At 47.3% G+C, this 27769-nt stretch overlaps 1 protein-coding gene across 1 annotated transcript; it reads right to left on the bottom strand.

Moving 5' to 3' along the window:
• Positions 1-204: 204 nt before the first annotated feature.
• VPS35 (VPS35 retromer complex component) lies at positions 205-27763 on the bottom strand. The gene is made up of 17 exons (XM_081201162.1): positions 27648-27763; positions 23122-23220; positions 22384-22480; positions 21488-21611; positions 20991-21173; positions 18545-18758; positions 16992-17075; positions 16671-16780; positions 12164-12260; positions 10497-10645; positions 9301-9508; positions 8937-9092; positions 7633-7755; positions 6498-6677; positions 4458-4697; positions 2817-2960; positions 205-1382 (listed from the first exon to the last, which is right to left on the bottom strand). Exons 1-17 carry the CDS (start codon positions 27648-27650, stop codon positions 1203-1205), a joined length of 2391 nt encoding a protein of 796 aa, XP_081057288.1. The 5' UTR covers positions 27651-27763; the 3' UTR covers positions 205-1202.
• Between the last annotated feature and the right edge of the window lie 6 nt (positions 27764-27769).

Raw genomic sequence — 27769 nt, 5'->3', positions numbered from 1 at the left:
GGTTGGGGGAGAAATCCAACCTTTAAAACAGAGTGGAGAACCTGTGTCCCTGCCTGGATGTTGTTGTACTCCAATTCCCATCGGCTCCAGCCAGCATGGCCAACGGGGCAGAGACAATGGGAGCTCTGGTTCAACAGCACCCGCAGGACACCACGATGGCTACCCCTCCGCCTTAGACGCAATGGGAGACATTCAGAGCCAGACTCGTTAATAGCAACTTTATTGGTTTCACTGGTGCAAATTCATGATACGGAGCAGAACTGTGTAATGCGTTCCCCCACCCCTCTAAATTTTACAGCAACGAAGGTTATACATAGAACTATATAGAGACCACAATTCATCTATTACTTTTCTCCACCTCCTCCTCCTCCTCCTCCTCCTCAATACTATGCGGAAATAAAGTTTCCTTGATAAATATCGCCCTGTGCACAATGACTGGCCCTCCACCGCGGGTCACAGAGCCTCCATATGCAAAATATAAACTTCTGGATTTAATTTTTAAGCATGGTGCTTTACAACTCCAAAAACATGCATTAATATATTCTAGTTTTTAAGAGGGGTGGGGGAGGGATAGGAGGGAAGAAAAATCTGACATAACCTCAGGGGGTAGGGAGGGGGGAAAGGGTAGAAGCAGAATCCAACCTATAAAGAAAATGAAAGCTCTCTGTAAAAACTAACCAACACCCCCCCTACCTATTAACACTTGCAGGTGGAAAGCCAGGTTAGGACATTAAAGGTTTCTGAGCTGGGGGGGGGCAGAGAAGAGAAGTTATCTAAGACAAATTAGAATGCAAGAGAGGGGGAGAGAGAGAGGCAGGGGAAGGCATTGCCACATGGATTTTATTTATTTATTTTTTAAAAAAGGAAGTAATGACTTCAGCCATGCTAATTTTTCTGATGGTCTCTACAGAGCTGCTGGTCCAAGAAGTTGGGGGGGGGGGAAGAAACCTGGTAGATGTGGTGAACGCAAGTGCTTGGAAGCAAAGCGCTGAACACGTCGCACATACATGCCAAGTACAGAAACGAAAGCAAACAAAGGAGAGAGAGAGAGAGAGAGCAGATAGCCTAACTTGGCACTTCCGAAAGGCACAAATCTATGAAAACTCTAGCATCGCCGTAATAAAAACAAAAGCCAGGTACTGTGTTGCAAATGGAAAGGTGATCCGGTTGGGTGTGGTGCAAACACACAGGAGGCTCCCCCTCTATATGACCAGCCCTTCGTAGATGGGGCCCTCCGACTCGGGGGACTCTCTCCTCAAGCGCAGGTGCTCCAGCGTGTTGTGAAAGTGTTTGTTGATCTGTTCCGTTTCCTCGGTCGATTCAAGGTTAGGGAGGTCTTCCCGGATTTTCTGTATGAGCTGATTCAAAACCTGAATTGTCACCTGAGAAAGGAAAAGAACCAACGAAGCCCGGGGTGTGAAAAAAACAGGAAGCCAGAACCTTTGATCAGAAGGAAGAGAGCAATGTACCGTATTTTTCGCTCTGTAAGACACACTTTTCCCCCTCCTGAAAAGTAAAGGGAAATGTGTGTGCGTCTTATGGAGCGAATGCAGGCAGGAGGCTCTCCTTAGCGCTCCCTTTAAAGAGCCCCGTGGGGGCTTTTCCCCAAGGAGGGGAGCGCGGCTCTTGGGGGAGACTTCATCCCACTGCCCGGGAGAGGCTTCGCGTGGCTAAGCCAGAACAGCAAGAGGCTATCCCAGAAGCCGGATCCCTCTTGCTGTTCTGGCTTCTGGGATTCAGAATTTTTTTTTTCTTGTTTTCCTCCTCCAAAAGCTAGGTGCATCTTATGGTCTGGTGCGTCTTATAGAGCGAAAAATACGGTATATAACGAAGGCAGGATGCAGAAGGCAGCTGGGTTTATTAGTCCATGGAACTAGTCGCCCAACTGAACCATGCAGCGGTTCCTGCCCTGCAATCTGCTTTGAAGAACAGCTCTATAGAAACAGATAAAAAAAATATTCTGGGTGCTTCCCAGTGAAGAAATCGGTAGCTGCAGATAAGCTACCCTGCAACTATTTTTCCTTGCAGTGCTTGGGACTAAGATGATCAGGGGCGGTATTCAACTACATAATTGTGATAGGATTAGCTCCAACGCCCCCCATGCTCCTCCCCTCCCCCAATGCATGCCCTGCAGTCCCCTAATCTGGCTATGAAGGGTTGGGGGAGCCCCCAGAATAGATTTAGGGGGTGGCACAGGGGGAGGGGACAAGGCTCTGCTGCACATGATGAAATCTGGACACTGGTGTAATATTTTGCCTAGCGCTATGTTGAACACAACTCTAAGTAACGACATAAATCAGGGATAGGGAATCTGCAGCCTTCCAGATTGTGCCGGACTCTGACTCCTATCATCCCCAGCAACTGGACACACACACACTTAGCACTACTATGTAGGTCTGCAGCCACACTGCAAAACAGCTCCACAAGGCAGGAACTCGCTGCCAGTGTGGGTGGAGTGTTTAATGCATTCCCTCCATCACAGCTGCTTTTCCCATGCAGGGTCTTCGACCGGCTTGTGAAATACCCAATATCTCCAAAAGATGGAAAGGGAGCAGAGGGAAAACTCCACTGCTATTCAGAGGAAAACGCGGAGCTGTTTATCAAGTATTTATTTAGACTGGGGGGGGGGGCTGCAGTCTTCCAGATGTTGCTGGACTCCAATGCCCATCTGTCCTAGCCAGTTTGGAAGGCCAACAGGCAGGGATGATGGGAGCTGTAGTTCAGCAACATCTGGGAGGCCACTGGCATCCAAGCCCAGCCTTCCCCACTGAGAAGACCTCCAAACCCTTGTGCTGTTTCGGCACTCTTCCGCTTACCGCATCGTTCTCTTTTTCGTAGAAGTAGATGTATCTGTTGAGAATTTCTATGAAGAGCTGGACTTGGAGAGAGGGGTCCATGCACTGATTTGCTATTTTTAATGCCTTTTTCAAGCACTCCATGACTCTCTTCCCGCCGTGGAGCTAAGCACCAAACAGAAAAGAGCTGGTCAGCATTTCCCATATATCCAAGTCTTACTTTCTTGGGGCACAACGTACCCCGTTCCTGCCCTCACCCCACAGCAACTGCAACTCAGCCAGCAAGTCCCAACTGCATGCAAATAGCTACACAAAATAAAAAAATTCCTTCCTGTAGCACCTTAAAGACCAACTAAGTTAGTTCTTGGTATAAGCTTTCGTGTGCATGCACACGAAAGCTTATACCAAGAACTAACTTAGTTGGTCTTTAAGGTGCTACAGGAAGGAATTTTTTTATTTTGACTATGGCAGACCAACACGGCTACCTATCTGTAATAGCTACACAGTCACTGTCACCACCAACTTGTTTTTCCACCTCCAACCTATGAGTATTTACTCAGCTTAGCCCAGCCATATTCAACGGGGCTCTTTCGCAAGAAACTATTTCATTTAGTACAGGAGTGGGGATCCTTTTTCAGCTTCAGTGTTCACCTCGGCCCATGAAGTTATCCAAAGCCAGAGGGGCCACATTCCTTTCCAGGGAACCTGGTGAGAGCCACATTCCAGCACTGGGTGGGACCAGAGGCAACAAAACATAGCTTGGTAGAGTACAGCGAGCACACACTGCCCTTCTCTAATCCCCCACTGTTCAGGAAAGCCAAAGTTGAGAGCTCAAGGACACATTCTTCCCAGGCGAAAAGCACTCAAGAGGAGAGTGTGGAGGAAGAGTGGTGAAAGGTGTAGTCTGGGGAGAGTCCCAACGGCCAGAAAGAGAAGCCACAAGGGGCACTTTTGGTTCCCTAACCCTGACTGAAGCATATTTTGATTCCCACCTTGCTTCCGTCATGAAACTCAAGGCAGAGAATGCGAGGTTACCAGGCAGTCTATCATAGGGCTGGGAGAGATACTGATGTACCATCCAAAACTGGTTTGAAGCCCATATTGTGATATCGGTTTTGTAATTTTTGACCGGGGAATATATCACAAATCATGACGTGTGTGTGTGTGCTATGCAAAATCACGACATGGGGAAAACTGTGAAGCAAGCCAGCACCTCTACACAGCTCCATTCTTATTACGGACACTGTGATATATCAGTTTATCACAATGTTTAGCTGGTGATATATCGCAATGTTGAATACCAGGAATCACCCAGCCCTAGAGTCTGTCATCCAGGCATAGATCAGACTCACACCTGCTTAACTTCAGAAAGTTTGCCTTTAGACCACAGAATCAGAGAATGGCAGAGTTGAAAGGGATGCAAGTAGTCATCTATAGTCCAACCCCCGCAACACAGAAGTGTCTTGGGACCACGCAGAGGACCACTGCCCTTGGCACACGGACAACCCCTCAAATCCAAGTCAGAATCAGCATCAGCAAGTGGAAAGGTTGGGCAGATTCTGGGACAGTAGCCGACTCCCACCCCACCCCGGGAGCAGGGCCAAGCAGCTGCTGTGCTTCCTGGAGCTGATGGAAGAGCTGCGGTCCAAGTCACTCCCTCACCTCCTCTCCGTTCTTGTCCATGTTCCGGCCAGACCAGAAGAGATGGGCGCAGGTGCTGACAGCTCGGCACTGATCCGGCTTCTTCAGCAGCTTGGAAGCCGCCAGGGCGCACTGGGTCCTCAGGGGCTCGTGGTTCTCCTCGCCAAAACATTTCATCCGCTCAAATGTCCCAATTATCAAGGTGATTGCAGCCAGCTGGGCTTTTGAGTCACTGATTTCGTCTTCGTACAAAGAGAACGCCTGATTCAGAAGAGAAATGAGGGAGGACGGACAGCCGGAAGTTTTGATTACTGGCTTTGTGGCAATTCCTGGCTTTCACAAAAACAAACAAGCGAAGAAAGCTAGAGCTCTCAGCTCCCTGGAACATGAGAGAAGGGGATGTTCAAGATGACTTTCTACAGCAGGAATGGGGAATCTGTGGCCCTGCAGCTGTTGCAATTTCCATGATCCCTAGCCAGCAGGAGCAGTGGTCAAGGATGATGGAAACTGTAATCCAAAAACAGCTGGAGACCCAAGTTTGGGAAACCCTGGCCTATATGATCCCCTTACACCACTTTTGTTTAGGACAAGCCTAACTCAGGTGTTTTATAAAGTTGATGAGAGTTCTAATCTGTTTTTAGTCTATTGTTATTTTAAATTATTAGTCGTAAAGTATTGCTAGTTGTAAAATATTGTCAACTTTTCTTAGTGATCGTGTCATTATCTTTGGTAAACCACTTTTGATGGTTGTTGTTGTTGTTGTTGTTGTTGTTGTTGTTCTCCAATCCAGCGATGTACAAATTTTATGAAATAAATAAAAGTGTTTGCATGGCACTTTGGAGGACGAAGTACTTCTCTGATAACTTGATGCCATGCTTCTGGCCAGTCTCCTAACATACTGTCTAGTACATAGCTGTCAACTTTTTTCTTGCAAGGAATCCTATTCGGAATAAGGGAATTTCCCTTTAAAAAAGGGAAACGTTGACAACTATGGTCTAGTAGCACATCTTGCTCTGCTTCGTAGGATCAATTTCAGCTGGATCTCCTTGCCAGGAGAGGGTGGCTATACAGGGTCTTTTGCACTTTTCAGGGAGAGCGGGGAATGGGTTGAGCACCTGATTCCCATGTGCGAAGTCTCTGCTTCAGTCCCTGAAATCTCTGGATATTAATGATGGGGGTGGAGATGCTCCTTCAGATATACTGGACCGAGGCCGCTTATATAAGTTTATAAAATTATGCATGCCATGGAGAAAGTGGATAGATAAAAAAAATGTATCCCTCTTTCCAGCTGGACTGGTGACTATATAACACAGGTCCTGAAAGACCTACATTGGCTCCCAGTACATTTCTGAGCATGATTCAAAGTGTTGGTGCTGACCTTTAGAGCCCTAAACAGCCTCGGCCCACTATACCTGAAGGAGCATCTCCACCCCCATTGTTCTGCCCAGACACTGAGGTCCTGCGCTGAGGCCTTCTGGTGGTTCCCTCACTGCAAGAAGTGAGGTTACAAGGAACCAGGCAGAGAGCCTTCTCGGTAGTGGCGTCAGATGTCAAAGGAAATAAAAAACTATCTGACTTTTAGAAGACATCTGGAGTTTTTAATGTTTGATGCATTACTGTATTTTAATATTCTGTTGGGAGCCACCCAGCCAGATGGGTGGGGTATAAATAATAAATTATTATTACTATAATTCTGTAACTCTAGAACTCATGGACGTCCAATGAAACTGGGTGCTAGAAGATTCAGGACACATAAAAGGAAGTACTTTATGCAGTGCATACTTAATCTACGGTACACCTTCCCATAGGAGGCAGTGAGGGCCACCAACTTGGATGGCTTTAAAAGATAAGAAAATTCATGAAGGGCTATTGATAGCTACTGGTGAGAACAGGATGCTCTCCAGGAGAACACTAATTAGGTCCTTATTCAGTTATGGCTCTTGATCCGGCACAGGGTTCAACCCCATAGAATAAGCATGTGCAACTCTGTTATCAGACCAGTCTACACATCAAACTTATGTTTTTGGAAGGAGTGGGAAGAAAAACCTTTGCCGAGCTCACCTGGGACATGAATTCGTAAGCCACCGTTTCATGGTTCTCAAACCCGATCTCTCCTGCTGCCAGCGCCCCCTGGAGGAACAGCCGCAGAGGGAGCTCTGCCAGCTCGGCCTTGATCAAAGCGCTGATCGTCTGGTGCGCAAACGAGAAGATCTTCTGGCATTTCTTTTCCCATTTGTCATCCTAAAAGCGGGGGGGGGGGGGGACAACGCCAAGACATCAAAGGAAAATACTGTGCCACAAAAGTACGACAGAAAAAAGAAGCAAACTTGGTAGACAGGGCGAAGAAGAGGGCTCCACTTAACATTTCCACATTTATCTGCAACAAGAACTGGAATTTTGCAACCTGAACAAATTACAGTGGTACCTCGGGTTAAGAACTTAATTCGTTCTGGAGGTCCGTTCTTAACCTGAAACTGTTCTTAACCTGAAGCACCACTTTAGCTAATGGGGCCTCCTGCTGCCGCCGCGCGATTTCTGTTCTCATCCTCAAGCAAAGTTCTTAACCCGAAGTACTCTTTCTGAGTTAGCGGAGTCTGTAACCTGAAGCGTCTGTACCCCGAGGTACCACTGTACGGAAAACCCAAATCTGTGAATATTTATATCCCACCAGAATGGAACCCGAGATGACAAGGGTTCCAGTTCCATATAGACAGGCTCAAGGAAGCTGCTTCTTGTTCTCGCTCTATTCCCCATGGGGGAAGGGGGCGGTTCCTGAAAGTTTTAAGATATTTAACCCTTGATCACTGAATATGTCTCTCTCCCTCTCTCTTTAAGCATTTCATCTCTTGCAGCTTGCCATTTTACTGTCCTCTTACTCAACTGTTTCTACCCAAGCCCCATCTAATGGAGGATAAAGGCCACTGGCGGCTGCTACCCATGATGGCTATGCTCTGCCTCCGCTTTCGGAGGCAGCAATGCTTCTGAATACCAGTTGCTGGAAGCCACAGGAGAAGTGTGTGCTCTGGTACTTGAATCCTGCTTGCAGGCTTCCCAGAAGAAGCCTCTCCCTGCTTGGCCACCGTGAGAACAGGATGCTGGACTAGATGGGTGACTGGCCTGGTTCAGCAGGCTCTTCTTATGTTCTTAAGAGGGGAAAAACCTGTCGGGATGTGCATCTTGGGCTCAGTTCACTCACCACTTTAGAATTCTCCTTATAGCGGAAAGCGAGCTGGTAGGCAGCAAAGACCAAGGGAGGCAACGTGAAACGGATGCGCTGGTTTCCTCCCGCGCCAAAGTGTTTCCGGGCCGTGTTTAAAATCTAAATCAAGAGAATATATGTATCACACGGTGATATGTCCATAACTGACGGGAGGCAAGATGGGAGGCGCCACCCCCCCTTCCGAAAAAACAAACCCCCTGCTTTATGAACTAAATAACAGGCATCAACCTGGCTTTGAAAGATCCCTGCATCGCAGGAGGTTGGACTAGAAGACCGGGGGGGGGGGTTACCTCCCACCTCTACAATTCCACAATTCTACAAGTCAGCAAGCAATCTTATTTGCCAATGTGCAAGCGCAAGAGAACGATGGCTACATAGGAACCACAGCAAAGCAGATTCTTTGCATACAGGTTCAGTCCTCAACCCTTCCAGTTTAAAAGAAGTATCAGGTTTACTTCCTTCACACATCGCAGAGTTAAAACTGTGGGACTCCCTCCCACAGAAGCTAGGGATGGCCACCAACTTGGATGGAAGAAGGAGGAGGAAGAGGAGGAGGAGGAGGAGGAGGAGAGTTTGGACTTGATACCCCGCCTTTCACACCCCTTAAAGCAGCGGTTCTCAACCTGTGGGTCCCCAGATGTTGTTGGACTACAACTCAACATCATCCCTGAGCTCTGGCCTTGCTAGCTAGGGGTGATGGGAGTTGTAGTTCAACATCTGGGGACCCACAGGTAGAGAAAGGCTGCCTTAAGGAGTCTCAAAGCGGCTAACAATCTTCTTTCCCTTCTTCTCCCACAACAAACACTCTGTGAAGTGAGTGGGGCTGAGAGACTTCAGAGAAGTGTGACTGGCCCAAGGTCACCCAGCAGCTGCATGTGGAGGAGCAGGGACACGAACCCGGTTCCCCAGATTACATGTCCACTGCTCTTAACCACTACACCACGCTGGCTCTCTTCAAACAAAGATTTGACCAATCCATGGAGGAGGGGGCTATTGAGGGCTGATGATTATGCTCTGCCTCCACAGTTAGAAGCAGCAACACTTTTGAATGGCAGTTGCTGGGAATCACAAGTTAGGATACAGTTGCTTTTGCGCTCAGGAGTGTAAAGCAAGGGCCACTAGGGAGTGTGGTCAAGGAGGGGGCGTGTGGCCTGGGGAGAGCCCCAAGGGTCAGAAAGCATGGTTGGGGGGCTGCATTCGGCCCTTGGGCCCAAGGTCCCCCAGTGCTGAACAACATCTCTTTGAAGCAGCCCCACTCCAACGCTTTAAAGAAGCCATACCAGGTACTGCTGATCAGGATCGTCGGAACGGAGGAGGTGAATAAACCTGCCCACGAGGCCCTGTTCGTCTGCAAAATCCTCGGGGTCTGGATCCTCAGCCGGCTGGTCTGGCTGGTCCTGGATCAGCGTCGACACGAGGTTCATGATGGCATCTACCTGCAGGAGGCGGAGGATAAGGGCAGTGAGGCCCAGCTCATGCTCCCTGCAGCTCAGTATGCAACGCATGCTGGCCTGGATCAAACAGCCACGAACCAAAAGGTTTTAGGCAGGCACCGAAAGACATACAACTAAGGTATTCACGTCAACAGGGAGGGGGCAGTTCTGAAGTCCGGATGCTGCCAACTCCATTACGCCCTTTCCCTACCTGGTCTTGGGAGACGATTTCCGTGTTGTAATCCAGCACATTGCTGAGCACGTAACAACTCATGCTCTTCCTGGACTCGTAGTCAAAGTACTCAAAGAGCGGGTGGAAATGTTTCAGTTTCAAGACAGTCAGGACATTGTTGTAGGTGTCGACCGGGATCTTCAAGAGCCTTGTCAGCTCCTTGGATACGGCGCTGCTTGTGGCGATGCTAAAAAAAAGAAATGAATTAAGAATTAAGCAGGCAACAATGGATTGGCACGTATCAAGTTTCCTATAGTTTAGGACACAGGTGAAGCAGAGGAGGGATCAGGATCTGTTGGTAGATTTCTGGGTGATTTTCAGCAGAGCAGCAAAGGATTTCTTGACTCCCAGTTGTTTTCTTAACAGGAACAAAGTGACTCCACGCCCCCAAATTATATTACTGAAATATAGGTCGCCTAGGAGTAAACCAGGAGTAAAAACATGAGTATGGAAGGGCTATGAGCTCTCTGGTACTCTCACAGAATTGAAGAGTTGGAAACAACCCAACAGCAATTACCCTCAAAGTCCTCCTTAATGTTTAGTTGGAATCTCTTTTCTTGTCATTGGTTCGGGTTCGACTCTCCGGAGCAGCAGAAAACAAGCTTGCTTCATCTTCCCTGAGACAACCCTTTGTATATTTAAAGATTACTACACTACCACTTCTCAGACTCCTTTTCTCCAGGCTAAATATCCCCAGCTCCTTTAAATGTGACCCCGTGGGGGCTTGGTTTCCAGACAAGTTTGGTTTCATAAACCAGTTTCCCTAGGCTCAATATTCTTTTCTTTCTTTTTTTTTACTTCTACTTCATTCTTTTGCCGCAGGAGCCACTCAAGGGCCCTTTGGCTTCCGGAGAAAAACAACAAATGGATTCCACCCCCTAGCCCTGCTTTTGGAAGCTGACATCTCAGGAAAATAGAGGGGGGGAACAGCAGAAACAGATCTAGAAGCAAAGTGATATTTGCCCAATGCAAACATTTAGACCTCCTGTTGTCAAGGTTCAGCCATTCAGCAACAATTCATTGTTAGGACAGAACCATCTGCTGCACTTGGAAGAAAAAGAGCCAGGCCAATTTAGCCAGGCAGACTTAATTGGTTTGGGTCCCCTTCCGCCCACCACCCCCAATTAGCAGGGAGCGCGGCCTGCTCTGCCGCGAGCCAGACGGCCTCCACTCACTGCTCCAGGTTCAGCTTGTTAAAGATTTCCACCGTTGTCTCCAGCACTTTGTCGACATAGTCAACACGATCCGGGTAGCACTTCATCGCCAGGTTAATGAGAGAGACCTGAAGCGACACCACGTCCTCCGAAGGCATATCTTGTCTAGACTGGAGTTGCGGACACCGCGGGGAAAATAAAGAGGAGATCTGCATGTCAGGCGGCTGCAGAAAGGGCACTTGCATTTATTACATTTATAATTCACGCACAGACACAGGGCAGCATTGATGGGGGGGACGGGACAGGTGCTCTCTCCTTCAGACGCTGCTCAGGCCCAGGCTTGTGCAACTTCTGCAAGATGTCCACGTCAAAGGCATCGGGACTGGAAAAGGCACTCGTATGGAGACTCTTTTGGATTCCCAAATGCCTTCTTAACACACACAAGCACTGCTGAGGCACTCAGACAGATGTATAAGGGTGCAAAATGGGTTAAAGGTAAAGGGACCCCTGACCATTAGGTCCAGTCGTGGCCGACTCTGGGGTTGCGGCGCTCATCTCGCTTTATGGGCCAAGGGAGCCGGCGTACAGCTTCCGGGTCATGTGGCCAGCATGATTAAGCCGCTTCTGGTGAACCAGAGCAGCGCACGGAAACGCTGTTTACCTTCCCACCGGAGCGGTATCTATTTATCTACTTGCACTTTGATGTGCTTTCGAACTGCTAGGTTGGCAGGAGCTGGGACCGAGCAACGGGAGCTCACCCCGTCATGGGGATTCGAACCGCTGACCTTCTGATCAGCAAGTCCTAGGCTCTGCGGTTTAACCCACAGCGCCACCCGCGTCCCCACTGCAAAATGGGTTGGGGTGCATAAAGTGAGTCCCAACACCAGCTCCTCCGTCCCAACCTTTCTGCATTAAGCAGTCAGGGACCCTAATTGCAGAGAGGCTTTTCATAGAAGCACAAGACTGTGGAATTGGAAGTGCACCAAAGGGTCATCTAGTCCAACCCTCCCCTCAGAACAGTGTTTCCCAAACTTGGGTCTGTTTCTGGACTACAACTCCGACCACCCCTAGCTAGCAGGACCAGTGGTCAGGGATGATGGGAACTGTAGCTCAAAAAACAGCTGGAGACCCAAGTTTGGGAAACACAGGCTTAGAAGAATCTTTCAGATTTTCCCGTGCAACGCAAGGAAGCTAGGATGGAGCCGATAATAATAATATAATATAAAATGATTACTTATACCCCACACATCTGGCTGGGTTTCCCCAGCTACTCAGGGAGGCTTCCAACAAAAGATTAAAAATACATTAAAACATCAGTCATTAAAAACTTCCCTAAACAGGGCTGCCTTCAGATGCCCTCGACACACTTCATCAGGAGCAGGAAACCTCTGGACTGCGGGCCATATTTGGCCCACCACACCTCCCCATTTGGCCTGTGAAGTTGTTTCAGGTAAGCCACACCCACCAGCCCTACACCTGATGTCATGCATGACACAAGAGGTGGGGGCGGTAGGGGCCACTTTGAAGGGTCTCCGAAGCCCACTGCAAGGACCGGGAGGAGACCCAGCCCAGTAGCCACTTTTGACTAGCCAATCGTCAGACTCAGCAGCTGCACTTGTGGACTACGCAGAGTAAGTCCGATTTTTAAAAAAAAACTGCTGAGGGAAGTGGCCGCACTCTCCACTTACCTGTATGACAGTAGCCACCTGCTGGGAGAAAATGTCGAAGAGCTTAATGTCAGCAGGGATCCCTGGCCCATCCTCTCGGTGAGCAAAGAGCGCAAGCCTAAAGCCGTGGAAAGGAAGTTTGGGGAAATGTGATTTGCAGGCCAATCCTACTCATAAGCAATACCCACCGAAGCTCTTTCCCAAGTCAGGGTGCTTGAGAGCTGGGGCGTTAGCATCTACTTCCTCTCAAAGTAAAATCTAGGTTTCTAGAGCGTACAGACATCCTATATTTAAAATATATCCAACGCCCATTTAAGAGCACATTGCTTCCACTGAAGAATCCTGGGAGTCGTAGTTTGTTAAGTGTACTGGGGATTGTAAGTCTATGAGGGGGGACTACACTTCCCAGAATTCTTTGGAGCGGGAAATCAGTGCTTCCAGTATGTGTTGAATGCACTTTAAATGTATGGTGAGCAGCCGCCTTACAATTCCTAGCCCCTGTGGGCATTACATTAAGAAGCATTACATCAGTACGTGTGGCCCTTCAGATTCTTGGACTACAGTTCGCATCATTCCTGACCCATTGTCCAGGATGGCCGAGGCTGATGGGAGTTGGAGTCCAAAAATGTAAGTGCTCCTGAAGCTTTGGAGAGGTTGAGTCAGAGATGCAAATCTTCCTGTGCTGCTCCTTCTTGCATAAAACCTTTATTGAACCCATTTTACCAAATCTGCCAGGGCAATCATTTTATGTCCTTCTGCTTGGATCAACATGTATTTGTACCACTGAGTGCAGCCAAAAATTCTGCTGCAGTGAGCGAAACCTGCCAGAAACTGATCCCAGACACTTCATAAACATTTTGCTCTTTGGCTTTTGAGGCAGGATTGTATCTTTTAAGTTGACGATGCCCATTTAATTTTTACTCTAGGTTATTATTTATTTTTCTATTTACTTATTTGTCATTTCACATTTATACACCACTTGACTGAGAGAGAGAAAGAAAAAACCTCAAAGAGGTTTACAAAAATGATAAAACAATAAAATCACTAAGAAAAATGTACACCGATTAATTTAAGACATTCGAAAAGGTAAAACAACTATAGACCAAAAACAGATTAAAACTCGCATCAACTTTCCAAACATCTGTGTCTAAACAAACGTGTTTTGAGGTAAAAGGTAAAGGGCCCCTGGACGGTTAAGTCCAGTCAAAGGCAACTATGGGGTTGCAGCGCTCATCTTGCTTCAGGCCAAGGGAGCTGGTGTTTGTCCACAGACAGCTTTCTGGGTCATGTGGCCAGCATGACTAAACCGCTTCTGGTGACACAGAACACAGTGACAGAAACTAGAACGCATGGAAATGCTGCTTACCTTCCTGCCACAGCAGTACCTATTTATTTACTTGCACTGGTGTGCTTCCAAACTGCTAGGTTGGCAGGAGCTGGGACAGAGCAATGGGAGCTCACTCCGTCGCGGCGATTCAAACCACCGAACTTCCGATCGGCAAGCCCAAGAGGCTCAGTGGCTTAGACCACAGCGCCACCTGTTTTATCAGGCACCAAAAAGGGTACAGTGAAGGCGCCTTCCTGAGGTCAATAGGCAGGGAGTTACAAAGTGTAAAAGTTGAGTTCTTAGTTTATTTTGCTCTCTTTTACTCTTGTTATACACATTTCGATAATTCCTTCCAGTAGCACCTTAAAGACCAACTAAGTTAGTTCTTGGTATGAGCTTTCGTGTGCATGCACACTTCTTCAGATACCTATCTGAAGAAGTGTGCATGCGCACGAAAGCTCATACCAAGAACTAACTTAGTTGGTCTTTAAGGTGCTACTGGAAGGAATTTTTTATTTTGACTATGGCAGACCAACACGGCTACTATCTGTAACATTTCGATAATGTGTTTTATGTGCTTTCTAGGGTGCTGGTCACTGACTGTTAACGATAAAGATTTGCTTTGCTTCTGCAATGGCACTCAAGGCAGCATGGGAGGGGTCTCCAGGTGGTTTCCCACCTAGGCACTGATCAGGTACAGACCTGCTTAGCTTTAGTCATAGGTGATACAGGGGGAGAGGGGGAAATGCCCCCTGCCAACAAGGAGCTCATCCCATCACTTGCCCCCCATTTCTGAACACCTGTCATTAGCATACACTGTTATTTTAATTTCTTGCCCACCTAGAAATATACTTTGCCCCCTCCTGTGCCACCCCAGATTTTTGTTTCCCCCCTGGTGCCGCCACTGGCTTCCAAAGGTGGTCAGGTCACAGGCCTTCAAAAACCAGATCAGTGCAAACTTATCCACAGATTTAAGCCAGCAAGCTGAGCAAGTCAGCCTCTCCCTGCATTAGAGGCATTATGTAGATGCCAAAAGGATGAACTTGGGGGGGGGGGGTCTGTCAAGCGCTGGGCTTTTAACACTGGAATTAGAGAAATAAATGGATGGTTTGCACCTGCATCTCTCGCCATTTCAAGCTGCAGAGAGGACTGGATGTTCCAGAGAAATAACCGGGGGAAACACTCAAGCGAGAGAGTACAAAAAGTCACCCAAAGGTTGCCTGCTTCACGTTGCACAAAGGCTTTTCCCGAAGCAATGCAAACCTGCGTGAGTCAGAGAGGTCGTCAAAGCAAAGCCACCTCCAAACATACAGGCGCTCAGCTCACTCCGAGCGGCTGAATCACCCATTGCTCCCACACAAATGCACAGCTTATCCCTGTCTGCCATGCAAAAGCAAACTTTTGCCAATACTGAAAAGGCAATCAGCTTTATAAACACAGACACCGATGCAACCACACACATTTCTCGGAAAGATGCTGATAACGCTGCCATCCGTGCTTGTATCCAACGCTAGACAGACCTACTTGGAGTAGAAGCGTATGAGCACGACTTAATTGGGGTCCATTCTTTTCAGTAGGTCTACTCTGAGTAAAGCTAAGCTGGATGCAACCAACAACTTAAAAAGAGGTGTCTGATGGATCGGGCCCATGGCTTCATCTAGTCCAGCGTCCTACCGGATGCCTGCAATGGGAATCCAGCAAGCTGGACCAGAACACAAGAGCCGTCTCCCCTCCTTAACTGGCATTCAGAAGCAGTGTTGCCTCCAACCATAGCTATCCATCTGCAGAAAGGGAAGGGAAAAGGCAAGAGGAAATGGCAAAACTCTGCTTCGACATCTCCCAAACCACCATGCCAAAACCTGCAAAACAGGCATGGTTGGCTGGCTTAACAATCCATGTGAAATTCAACCTTCCTGTTGCCTCTATGCGTCTTAATTTCTTCTGCCCTTCAAGCACCCAAACCCAGCAATACCCTTTTCTGACAACAGCACATGCCCCAATCCTGTTAGCAAGCTGTCGGCATGGACAAGAGCCTTTGCTGGCTTGCAGACATCCTTCCCTCCTCCCTATCTGCCTCCCTGCCAACAGCACACAACTGCTACTGCTTAAAGCAGGGGAGGATAACCTTTTGCAGTCCGGGGGCCGCAGTATCTTCTGGGTAACCTTTTTGGGGCCACATGCAAACGTGGGCAGAGCAAGGGATATAAATTTTACCCTTGCACAGTAGGCTGGTTTCTGCACACGCCCTCCACACAGGCAAGCGAGAAACATTAGACTTCAAGGGCACATTTCAGGCAGGCAAAAATATGCATGGAAGATGTGAAGTAAGGGCAGTGAGGGCTGTGGCCTGGGAAGGCTCCCAAGGGCCAGAGAGAGAGATCCAGAGGGCCACATGTGAGCTTGAGAATCCCTATTCTGGTTTGCCAATGCTAGATCTCTTCTGCCCCCTCCAAAAAACAAAAACAAAAATCAGATAAAACCTCATTTCCTCAATTATGATTTTGCAGAGTGGGCTCTTGAAAAGCACACCTGCTCCAGACAAGCGTTCCACCTGACCTAACCTCCTGTTTTATAATGGCTATTTAAGCAGTTTTAATTGCCGTGCTGTTTTAATTGGCTTGCTTCTTCACACATTTTAATTGTGGGTGTTTATTCTGATGGAATCGTTATATTGTGTATTTTAAATATGCATCTTCATGCTTTGGTTTTATACTTATAAGCCACTCAGAACTCCCTTTGGGAGTTAAGCGGCATATAGCTTAGCAGCAATATGCATTCCCCCCTTAACAAAACTTTTCCTGCAGCCTTTTTGCCCAGCCTTCACTCTGGCTCCTTCTTCTCAGTCTTCTGTTTACTCTACTCCTGCTTCCGCTTTCTAGTCAAACTCCCAGTCTAGCTTTACTTCTTATAAACAAGACCAGCTTTTCTTTTTTAACCCCCAACTGTGTGTTTGTGTGTCTTGCCAGACTCCAAAGAAAGGTTGTGAGCATTCCATGACATCACAGGAGCTCCACCAATCACTGGAAGGAATTGTACCAGTGGGGGCTTTTTTTGCTTAAGATAACAAGACTGCATGGAGCAAAGGACCTGGAAACCATTAAGAGAAATTCATAACCGGGAAAAGATAGATAAGCTGTTCTTTCTGAGTGCCTATCGGTTTCCTCCCCACCTGATGTGTCATTAAAATGCTTCCTTACGCACCTGTCAATTAAAGCAATGATGATATTCTTCACATTCACATTTTGGTGCAACTCTGCACAGGCTCGTAGAAAAGGGTTCAGGGTCTGGAGGTGAAATTCATCCGGGAAGACCTAGACAGAGCAGGAAGAGTCAGTTGGCTGAGCAGAGCAGGGCAATGGTTTCTCTACGTTTGCCATACTTCCCACAGACTCACCACTATGCCCAGTTGCTTCCTGTTTCCTTGGCCCAGAAGAGTCGAAAGGAAGAAACACCCTGCATGCTGTTATGTACTGGCCATGCCACTTAACCAAAGCAGTCTGTAATATCCCTCTGCAGGCTCACCTGTATGATGCACTCCATGAGGTATTCCTGAGCTAAGGCATCCCTGCAGTTGACAACTTGCTCCAATATGCCGGGCAAGACAATCTGGTCAGAAGAAAAAAAGAGCTGTGTGTCAATTCCCTCCCTTGGGCCTTCTGCAAGCTTGCCCGCTTGCTCCCATCTCTAAAATCTATTCCCCACTTAAACACTTCTCCCAGGATGCACGTACCCAGACCCTCCAAGACCCTCATCTGAGTGTTCCCCTCCAAGACTTGGAAGGCTGCTTTTTGACTTGTCCACTCCCCTACCACCAACACAGAACGCTTTCTGGAATGAGGCCTGCCTGGTGTCACCACCAAGCTTTCCAACACCAGGTTAGGACTTTCATCTTCACCCCGGCACTTGGACTGAACGTGATCCAGCTGTGTCAAATTTTTATGTTAGTGTTGCTCAGAGTTGCTAGTTTGTTTCCTGTGGAGGCTGCTGGTGGTTTTGCTACTGATTTGTTAAATTTGATGGCTGGTGGTTGATGTTTGATTTTGTGTGGTTTTTAAGTTGTATTCCTAGTCGCCTGGATCAGAGGCTATCAATCTTTCTGAGTCCACGGCTCCCTGGACCAACTACATTCTTTCTGGAGAACCCCTGTAGGGCTCAGGAGCCCAGTTATGTCACCCCTTGCCTGTAGAGCTGGCAGCCCCTCGCCCTTTCTCAAACACCCTCCCTTGTGGAGTGTTCCCTCAGTCATCTCTCCCCTCTCCTTGGGAATCCTCTGAGCAGCTGCCGTTGCTACCCCTGGTCTCTGAGCTGCCCCCCCCCCAAGAGAAGTGACTCCTCACACTGCCCCACAGGGGCCTGGGAAGCACCCCCTGGCCAGCTCCAGAAGTACCATTCACCTGGGGAACCTGCAGCCAGGGCTGCTATGACAAATAGCTGTGCAAGCCTTGGGAAGGCAGAAACATGAGAGGGTGTCAGAGGAGGGAGGGAAGGAAAGAGGGACAGAGGCCAGTGTTGCCTGCGGCACCCCTGACCATCATTCAAGGCACCCCAGGGTGCCACGACACACTGCTTGAAAACCAATGGCCTAGAGAAAACTCTCTGTTAGGTGACTAACAATCTGAATTAAAAGCTGGGGACAAAATAATATAACTTTATTTTCTGCAGCTGTAAAAAACTACAACTAACCAATTCATTTTTATTGTTGCTGTTCTTCTTTTTATTATTAATAGCATATTATCACACTTTTTCATGAAAGGTTACCCAGAGCAATTTACAAAATAACACAAAGATTAAAACCAAAAGAAAAATCTAAAAACACCTCCATAATGTACGTAAAAAGGCAGGTTTAACACAACCCAATGGTTAAAAGATAAGAAAGGGAGTGACCACAAATTTACTTAAACCCCTCCAAATTAAGGGCCCAAAGCCTGGTTGAAAAGGAATGATTTTGCCTAGAAATAGACACAGTGATGGCACCAGGTGTGCCTGAATATAGAAGAGCATTCCACAAGCAGAGAGCCACACCTGAAAAGGCCAACTCAGAACTGGAGCCAAGCCAAGCCAAGAAACCATCTCACCTGCTTATATCTCTCCACATTGACCCCTTCCAGCTGACTCAGCCGAACCAGGTTGGTTCCCACCAGGATTCTCAGCTCCTGCCTCTCGCGCTCCCTCTTCTCTCGGTCGCGACTGTGTCCCTGGTGCTGCATTCGCACCCAGAGCTTGTTCATCTCAGCAAAGTTCAGCAGCACAAAGTCCATGGAATCGCTGATGTCCCCGGTCGTTTCTTCGCTGTAAAGTCAAGAGAGCAAGCACTTCCTTTTTACGGGTGTACAGGAGGTCAGAGAGGATTTGCTTTCAAGATGAGGGTCAAATCCATTTTTTAAATAAAACAAAGCAGCATCCTCTTTGAACCACGAAGAGAGATGCTCGTTAAAAAGAGCCCTCTTTGGGCTAAATATACGCAGCTCGAAGAACCCCTGTCTGGATTTAAACACACGCTGGGAACCACTCCATTTTAAAAGCCTGTGCCGGATTAGGGAGAAAGCCGCACACTGTAACATACAATTTGCATCTCTTCCAAACAAGATTTGAGTGTCCTTTTCATGGACATGAAGCTGTGCTGCTGTACATAGTGTGTCTCTTCCCATAGAAGTGCTCAGCTAGGGAGGTTTTGTGCATGACAATGTATCAGGCAATGGGGGTGAAGGGGGGGGTCCTTTCCTTTCAAGGAAAAGTAGGCAAATAAATCAATACAAACTTACCGTATTTTTCGTCCCATAGGACGCTCCGTCCCATAGGATGCACCTAGTTTTTTTGGGGGGGAAATTTCCTTTATTTCCCCCCCAAAACCAGGTCGAGGCACAGCGGGAGGGCAGCGCTGCGCCTCCCCACTGTCCCCCGAGCTTGTGGGGCTGGCCGATGTCTGCCCGAAGCGCGGGGCGCTCTGCTTCAGGGCGCCCCGCACATTGGGCGGCAGACTGCTATCCGCAGCCTAGGGAGCCCTGTGGGAACTCCCGCAGGGCTCCCCAGGCTTGCTGATAGCTTCCTGAAGCCTGGAGAGCAAGAGGGGTTGGTGCGCACCGACCCCTCTCGCTCTCCAAGCTTCAGCGAAAGCCTGTATTCACCCCATAGGACGCACACAGATTTCCCCTTCATTTTTGAAGGGGGAAAAGTGTGTCCTATAGGGCGAAAAATATGGTAGCTTTTGTACTGGAGGCTACTTTCTACACACACACACAACCCTCTCTATCTTCCATCCAGACAAACAAGAGTCCTCAGAATTCAAGGACACATTCCACCCAGCAGAAAACACTCCAGGAGGGGAAAAGGCAGAGCCAGTGATGGCAGTGCACTCGGTAAGAGTCCCAAGGCCAAAGAGAGAAGGCTAGAGGGGCACATTCTACCCCTGGGGCTGCAATAGAAAATCAGCTCATAACTTTGGAGGGCCAAGCTATTTTGTTTCTTAAACAAGGAACGAAATCGAAAGAATGCAACCAACTTGCAATGTTCAGCTTCCTGGGAAGCAACCTGCATAGCTGGCAAACGTCCCAAAGCAGAGAGCCAGGTTTCCTCCCTTCCCCTGCCCAACCACGACTTAAGAACATCAGAAGAGCTCTGTGTAAGTGTAATCTAAAAAATAAGGCTTGAAATGATCCTTGCAAAGTTTTGCCCCTAGCATCAAGTTTTCTCCCCAGCAACCGACTGCTCTATTAGACAGGCTCTGAAAGAGGTGCATGTTACTCTGTCCAGAGCAGACAGGACGGAAGGATTCTCTGTACATAGTTTTTTTACTTTGTTTTCCTTAGACCAGCAGTTGTATAAGTTGTAACGCTAACTCTTCAAGTTAAAGGTTTTAAGCAGAACTAGAATGGGTGAGATGTTCACTCCCATGTGGGAATTTGCCAGCAGATGAGCTGAACTGAGAAAGAAGATCCTGGAAGACTTTCTGGGCCGCTCTCCAGACAGGAAAAGGAACCTCAAATGATTGGCAAACTGCACGGAAACCCTGTTGGATCAGACCAAGCACCAGCATCTTGGGTCTCAAGAGCTGCTGGAGACAGTGTCTGTGCTCTGGTCCTGCTTGCTAGCTTTCCACAGGGTCATCAGGTTGGCCCACTGTGAGAACAGGATGCTGGCCTGATCCAGCAGGCTCCTCTTATATTCTTAATACAGCCACGGCAGCTAGCAGCCATTGACAGCCTTATCCTCCCATGAATTTGTCTGATCTGCTTAGAAGGCTGCCCAAGTTGGGAGCCATCGCTGTTATCAGAGGTGAAATTGGCAGCTCCTGATTGGACTCTCCATTTACACTCCAGCGTCTTCCATCTTGGAACCAAGGCAGTGCACACAGGGGTCTTAGGTGACCTCTCTTCCAGGTACTAATTGCACCTGCTGCTGCTGCTGCCGTCAGGTGACGTCAGCCCATGCCTGGGGTCCAGACAGCTTTGCTCCAGTGTCTGCCTACCAAACACACGCAACACACTTACGAAAGCTCCACTTCCGCCCCACCAGGCTCCTTACTCTGTCTGTTCCCCATCATCAGGCAAGATGTTCCGCGTGCACTGAAGGAGATAGTTGCGCAGAAACAGGCCCCTCAGAGGATGCTGGACACCACGGCACATTTCCACCAGGTCCTTTAAGATATCCTTCCTGGACTGAGGAAAGGACTTCACGTAGACAACCCCAACGGTTATGAGTAAATATCTAGGGGAGGAGGGAGGAGAAAGTGAAACCATTAAGGATACTTAAGTGAAATCACAGAAGCAAAAGCAACCTGCTCGTACACTGTACTCTCTGGATGTTTTGGACTACAACTCCCATCGTGTGGTTGTTATGGGTGATGGGAGTTGTAGTCCAAAACATCTGTCCAAGTGAGGCCACTTACTTGATGCCCACCAAACCATGCTCCCTTCTACCACAGGAAAATTTCAGGTGATATGGAAAAGCTACTGCAGTTGCAGAAAGCAGATTACTGGGCCCAGAACACAAGACGTCACCCTCGATTCTTATTTACTTACAGCCGCGGGATGATGTTTCCAGCATACTGCACCAGTTCATAGAGATCCGTCACCTTCCTTCCCTTGGCAAACTCATCCGTCAGGTACACCTCCAGGTAGTGTAGCTCATCGGAGATTGCCATATCTTTTCCTTGCGGTTAAGGATTCAGACTAGAGAAGCAGGTAGGTAATGTGCTGTGTGGGTGGGTGGGTGACTACCCAGAAATACCAAGGGAAAATTAGTAGTCCTTGAAGAGTTCAGAATTTAAAGCAGATGAAGGGGACAGCGGGAAGGAAGGCGCTGACATTTCAGAGGGCAAAAAGCTCAAGTCTTCAAGCAGAGATAGCTAGGCAAGAGGAAGAATGAAAGACTTTGAAATCCAATGGTTCCCAAAGTGAGTTGTACCAACCTTTGCAGGTGGTGGGATTACCTAGGAGACAAGGGAGTGGCAGGGAGTGCTGGAGATGTAAATAACTATTAGCTGGTATCAACTTCATCAATTTTGCTGAATTAATTCAACTCAATGGTTCAACTGGATTTTGAATAAATGTGCACGTAAATGTTACTATTTGGAATTTTATTATGTTCTTATTATCCCTAGTGAGTCGTGCAGACCGCTGTTCTGAATGCTTTTAATAGGGATAGGGGCACTGGAGATGAGTTTGTGGAACCAAGGGGGCGGTGGCCTGAAAAAGTTTGGGAACCACTGCGCTAATCCACCCAACCCTGAGAAATGTAATAAATAATACAGTTCTGGATTCCCTGCATGGGAGCAAGGAGTTGGATCATACAATGAGCAAGAAAATCACTCCCATGGTTCTTCCATCTGCAGGTGTTGTTCCAAGTTCATTCCCTCCCTATCACCATCACCCCAAACAAGACTCAGCTAGCAGCAAGGTAAGTCTCAAGAGGATACAGAGCTCATAATAGCTCTTTGGGGAAAGCATTGAAGTCCGCAGCTCACCAAGCATGTTAGAAGCATGTTTCAGGGCATCCATTAGTTTGTTCTTGTCCTAACAAAACAAAACATTTAAAAGTAAGATTATTGGTCACACATCTCATTTCCTAGTTCCCCGCCAGGCAGTGATTGCCTTTTGTAACTTTCAGGAATATCCAGTGCTCTGGAGGTCAAGGAGCGACCTGCCAATTCACCCTTCCAGAACAACCTGAAATATATTTTTGATATGACGTCCAGGCCACTATTTTGAATAGGCATTCAAAGGCAGTTTTACAGCAGTAAGATTATATCCAAAGATAAATAAAATTAAAACACAAAACACAAATAAAACAGCAGAAGCTGAAAAGACAATGTCAGAAATCAATGAATTGAGAAGAATAAGAAACGTAATTTTATGCTTAAAAATGGTTGGAGAGGAAGCCTTTGGGGAAGAATACTCCAGAGCAGCAGCCTGTGGTGTTCTGCATTGCCTTGAAGAGATGGGTCTCCTTGGCAGACCTTAGTAAGTGGTAGCTTCATAGGGGAGATGGCACTCCTTAACAGACACTGGGCCAGATGTTGCTGTGCTGCAACACCCATCATCAACAACAGCTGGCTGAGGATAATGGGAGCTGCAGTCCAACAACATCTGAGGGGCCTGAGGTTGAAGAACTCTGGGCCCAAACTATTAAGGGAATCAAGCCCCACAGTTCTTACCAAACACCGCTTCATTTGGAAGGATTGGACCTTGACAGCTTGAATGGCTTCATCCAGGAGCTTCTCTTGCTCATCCTGAGGAGACTGCTGTGTAGTCGGCTAGGAAAAAGGGGTAAGGGAAACAGGTGATTACTTCCTAGCAAGAACATAGGAGCAGGAGCTGCTGGGTCAGAGTGATATTCCACCTAGTCCATCACCCCGCTTCCCCCAACCAGAAACCAATCAGAACCCTTCAATCCCTCCTTGTAGGCTTCTAGGAAGCTACCATTCTCCCCTGCTGTTGCTCCCCAGGAATTCATTTCCACTGGCGTGCAATCTTCAAACAACGCAGGATCCCTATACTTCTGCTGCCTGATGTACATGCTTTCATTTGCTTTATTGGGCTTCATTACTGTTTGGTTGGGGATCCACCCTGCAACCTTGTAGTGAAGGGCAGGACTTCTTAAATAAGTAGGTCACATGGCTAAATACCGTTTATACGGTTCCATTCCACTTGGAACAACTCTCCTTTCATAATTGTAGCGGTTCAATCTCTTCTCATAACTGTATATCATACTGTTGTAACCCCACCTAGAACCTCATGGAAAGGGGCGGGGGGGGGGATCTTTTAAGCCAGCAGCTGATCACCCTCTCCTCCCTAAATTTGTCTAATTCTCTTTTAAAATAATCTGAGTTTAGGGCCCAAGAGCCCATCTCCCGGCAACCAATTTCTTAAGTTAATTATCCATTGTGGGAGTAAGCAAATGGTGATTTCTTGTGGGACCAACACTACTGGTGATCAGTAATGGAGAATGCTGCACTTAGCTGCCCAAGAGTAGGCAAAGACAACCAGACCCTAGGATCAGCAAGGACCTGGGACTGCAGATGTAAAAGTAGAAAGTCCATTCTGGCCATAGAGAAGCATACTCTCACCCCACCCACCGGCCAAAGAACTGAAGGCTGTGGGGCTGAACGTGCGGCCTTTGTTTGCGCTGTATTGGTGCAATCTGTTGTAAGCCACCTTGAGGATTCCTTGATTGAATGGCAAGATATAAGCACCTCACAGTAAGTAAATAAGGTCCTGCAGAGTGTCAACACATGGGATTTTCTTCCAAGGTAGCGCAAGAAAGTCCGGCCTAGAAAGGATTTCACATGTCTTGCAAAGTTTCCTTGTGTCCATTTAATGAAATGCCAATACAGCCAACTTTTACAATGATTTTATTTTTCTTGGTTACCACATTGAATGATTTACCAAAATTCCAGAGGAACTGTATTTATTTTAGTGTACAAAGCCAATTACGGTATGTTCCGAGTATATTATTTTGAATAATTGTACTCTGTGAAGTACATTTGCTTTTAGAAGTCCATGCTGTTATATTCTCCCCGCCCCCGTATCTTTCAGTAATCTTAAAAAATATATTCTATAGCCATATGTATACTGACAGCTAACAATCATGACTCATTTCCCTCCTTTCTTGAAAACACGCCCAACACTCTTAGTTTATATTTTTAAAAGTGTATCATTTAAGACACATTTTCAGGACAACCTGACAATCTAAGTTTTCAAACAATGCAACATAAAACATAAAACACAGTGGAGACCCGAACAGCAAGCTTGTGTCTACTTAAAAAGTAAAGCTCATTTAGTTCACTCACTCTCAGGTGAGTGAGTACAGGGCTGCAATCTAAATATTCTTGTATTCCTCAACTTTGGGTCCCGAGAGGTTGTTAGACTACAACTCCCATCATCCTCAGCTAGCTTAGCCGATCACCAGAGATAATGGGAGTTATAGTCCAGCAACATCTGGGGACTTAGGGTTGAAGAACACTGTCTTCACCCAGCCTTCACCAAACTGGTACCCTTCTGCACAATCGTGCTGGCTGGAGCGGATGGGAGTTGGGAGTCCAAACTGGTGCCCTCCAGATGTTTTGGACTCCAACTCCCATCAGCCCCTGCTGGCATGGTCTAGCTACTCTATGTCAAGGCCTCTGAATGTCCCCATAAGCAAAAGTGTTTCTAGCCGACACCCAAAGACCATTAACCTGATTTGCTTTATTGTACTTTCATATTCTGGAAGCCCCCCTGGGAATTATGGTGGTGGGGACAAGTATATATCCTTATAAATAAATTAACTATATAAATTACAATAGGCGCCAGATGAATAGAAATGGGGAGGGTTCCAGAAACGAGGATGCCACCCATGTCACGTCTGATGGTGCAGGCACCAAGAGGAAGACCTCCAATGATGGTCATAACAGCCAGCAAGGCAAACAACCACATAGAATAAGCTGACAAATTAATCATCACTCTTGGTCCAGCTACTTCAACAAGCTCCTTGGGTGAAGATGATTTATCGCTGCTCTGATCTGAAGATTATTCATCCCTACTATTTTCAAACACACTCAGAGCTTTTAAGTTCCTCAGCTCAAGACTCAATAGTGTTCCTCACCTCCAACCATCTACCTCAATGCCAGCTTTTCCATGCAGCTGCACAGCCTTGTTAAGTATAATGCAGTCTTCCTCAAAGTGATACTCATCAGGTGTTTTGGATTACAAATCCCATCAGCCCCAGCCAGTGCTTCCAAAAGGTGGGGATGGTGGGAGTTGTTGTCCAATAATCTCTGGAAGACTCCATGTTGGCTATCCCAACAGCAGAGGAAGAGGTCTCTTTGGGCTCAAAGAAAGCGCCTTTCCAACAAAAGAATGGTACGTAAGAAAGCTACCCTAATCTAGGAGTTCCTGTTTGCACAAACGTATGTAGGACTTATGGGGTTTTTTGCAATTAGCATATTATCAAACCTGGTTGTTGATCGAGGTAGCTTTTTCATTGCTCTGATAAGGTTAACAATTTAAAAATATCCAGATTTCACATTTGTTCCCCTCTTTTGTAATTTCTGTATCTGCATATGAAGAAGTTTCTATGTACACAAAGCACCCAATGTAAGAGCTGGGAACCTTTGGACCGCCAGATGTTGCCAGACCCCCATTTCCCATCAGCCCTACCCTAACCTCTCAGTATTTTAAGACACTGCAAGGCTCTGTACTTACTAGGACACTACTACATAGTGTGGGGCTTACTTCTGAGTAGGCTTCCACAGGATGGCAGCATTAGTCATGAAGGAAGCCACACCTGGGGCTATTTAATGCTTTCCCTTTCTGGAAAAAGTATTTGCCAGCTAAGCAGGACCTTTGCAGCTCCACATGAACTAGAGACTTCCTTAATTCAAATGGTCTTTTAATTTAGCAGTTTAAATTACTTTAGTTGTAGAGTGCAATTCTAAGCACACTTCTTGAAGATAATAAACCCCCATTGAGCTCAATAGTAAACATACATAGGGTTGTGCTCAACTTCTTTTTTTTTAAGTGTGTATCGTGGGGGATTAAAAAAAAATGTTTTATATTGTACACTGTCCTGAACCTGAAACAAGAATGGCATTAAAATGTTCAGTTATTATTGTGGCATTTTTAATATTGATATGCTTGTTACAGTTATACGTTCGTCCCTTTTCAGAGCCAATCCCTTATAAAGCCATGGAGAAAAATGAACTTTACAGTACAAAGCACTGAGTGGCTGAAGACAGATGTGTAAGAGATTCTTAATAAGATCACCAGAATTCTCTTAAGGAAAGGCATTAGTAAGAAGTTTGACAGACATTCTCAACGCCTGAAGTGAAGGGGTCCAAAGAAATATTAACTGGAAAACTTCCACAACTGCGAGGCCACCACCAACAAGGTCTTCTGATCCTAACCAAATTCTCCAGTCAGTACACAAGCACATATCCAAGTCTTGGATTACAGGTAGTATCACAGGAGTGCAGGCAATCTTAAAGTAATTCATTCCCAGCCAATTTAGGATGGCCTTCCCCAACAATGTGCCCTCCCATCAGTCCAGGTCAGCACAGCCGCGCTACCTGGGAATTACAGCCTAAAACATCTCGAGAGCAACAGCGGGGAACCTGCGCTACAACTCCCAAAGCCCTAGCAAGCATGCCCAGTGGCCAGGGATGACGGAAGTTGTTCTTCAGCAACATCTGGAGGGTCAAAGGTCGCCCACACCTGTTCCAGAGGTTGAGGAAAGGCAGGCTTGGGGGGCTTCAAGGTTAATACCAGCCCTTTTGAGTTGCACTGAAAAACACACCTAATCACAGTCAGCACAACTAATCACAAAAGTCATGTCGCGTGTTCAAACCTCCTGTCCCGTTCACTTTTAGCGCCCTGACAGCTTCCTTTGGCAGCAACAGAAGTTCCCCAAGCCGTCTTCAAGATGCAGCCCCACGGAAAGCACATTACAATAGTCCAGCTCTGCAGTTTCCTTTTGACTGCAATGCACCCAAAGAACACTTATCGACGGCTATATAAATAGAACCAATTAACTGATAAGGCTTAATAGAATTAAATGGGGGGGGGATAACCAGCAGCCGCCAGGCCAACAGCCTTGCCCCATGGAAAGGACTGCAGAGGAGAAGGAGGCCTGAGCAGCCCCTCTTGCCAGGGCGACCCCCACCCACCCCCCTCTTTACCACCCCCTTCTTTTTTTCTTACTCACCATAGTGGCGCGTCGCTCACTGCAACCCCCGCAGCGCTTGCAACAAACCCCCTCCTAGCTAGGCGCCTGCTCAGCCGCCCCCCCACTTCCCACCACTGTCATGTGACAAAGGAAACCCGCTC

This window comes from Podarcis bocagei (assembly GCF_964188305.1).
Source record: "Podarcis bocagei genome assembly, chromosome: 7".
Classification (NCBI taxonomy): Eukaryota; Metazoa; Chordata; class Lepidosauria; order Squamata; family Lacertidae; genus Podarcis; species Podarcis bocagei.
The sequence above is the reverse complement of the archived record's forward strand: the minus strand, read 5'-3'. Positions and strand labels throughout refer to the sequence as shown.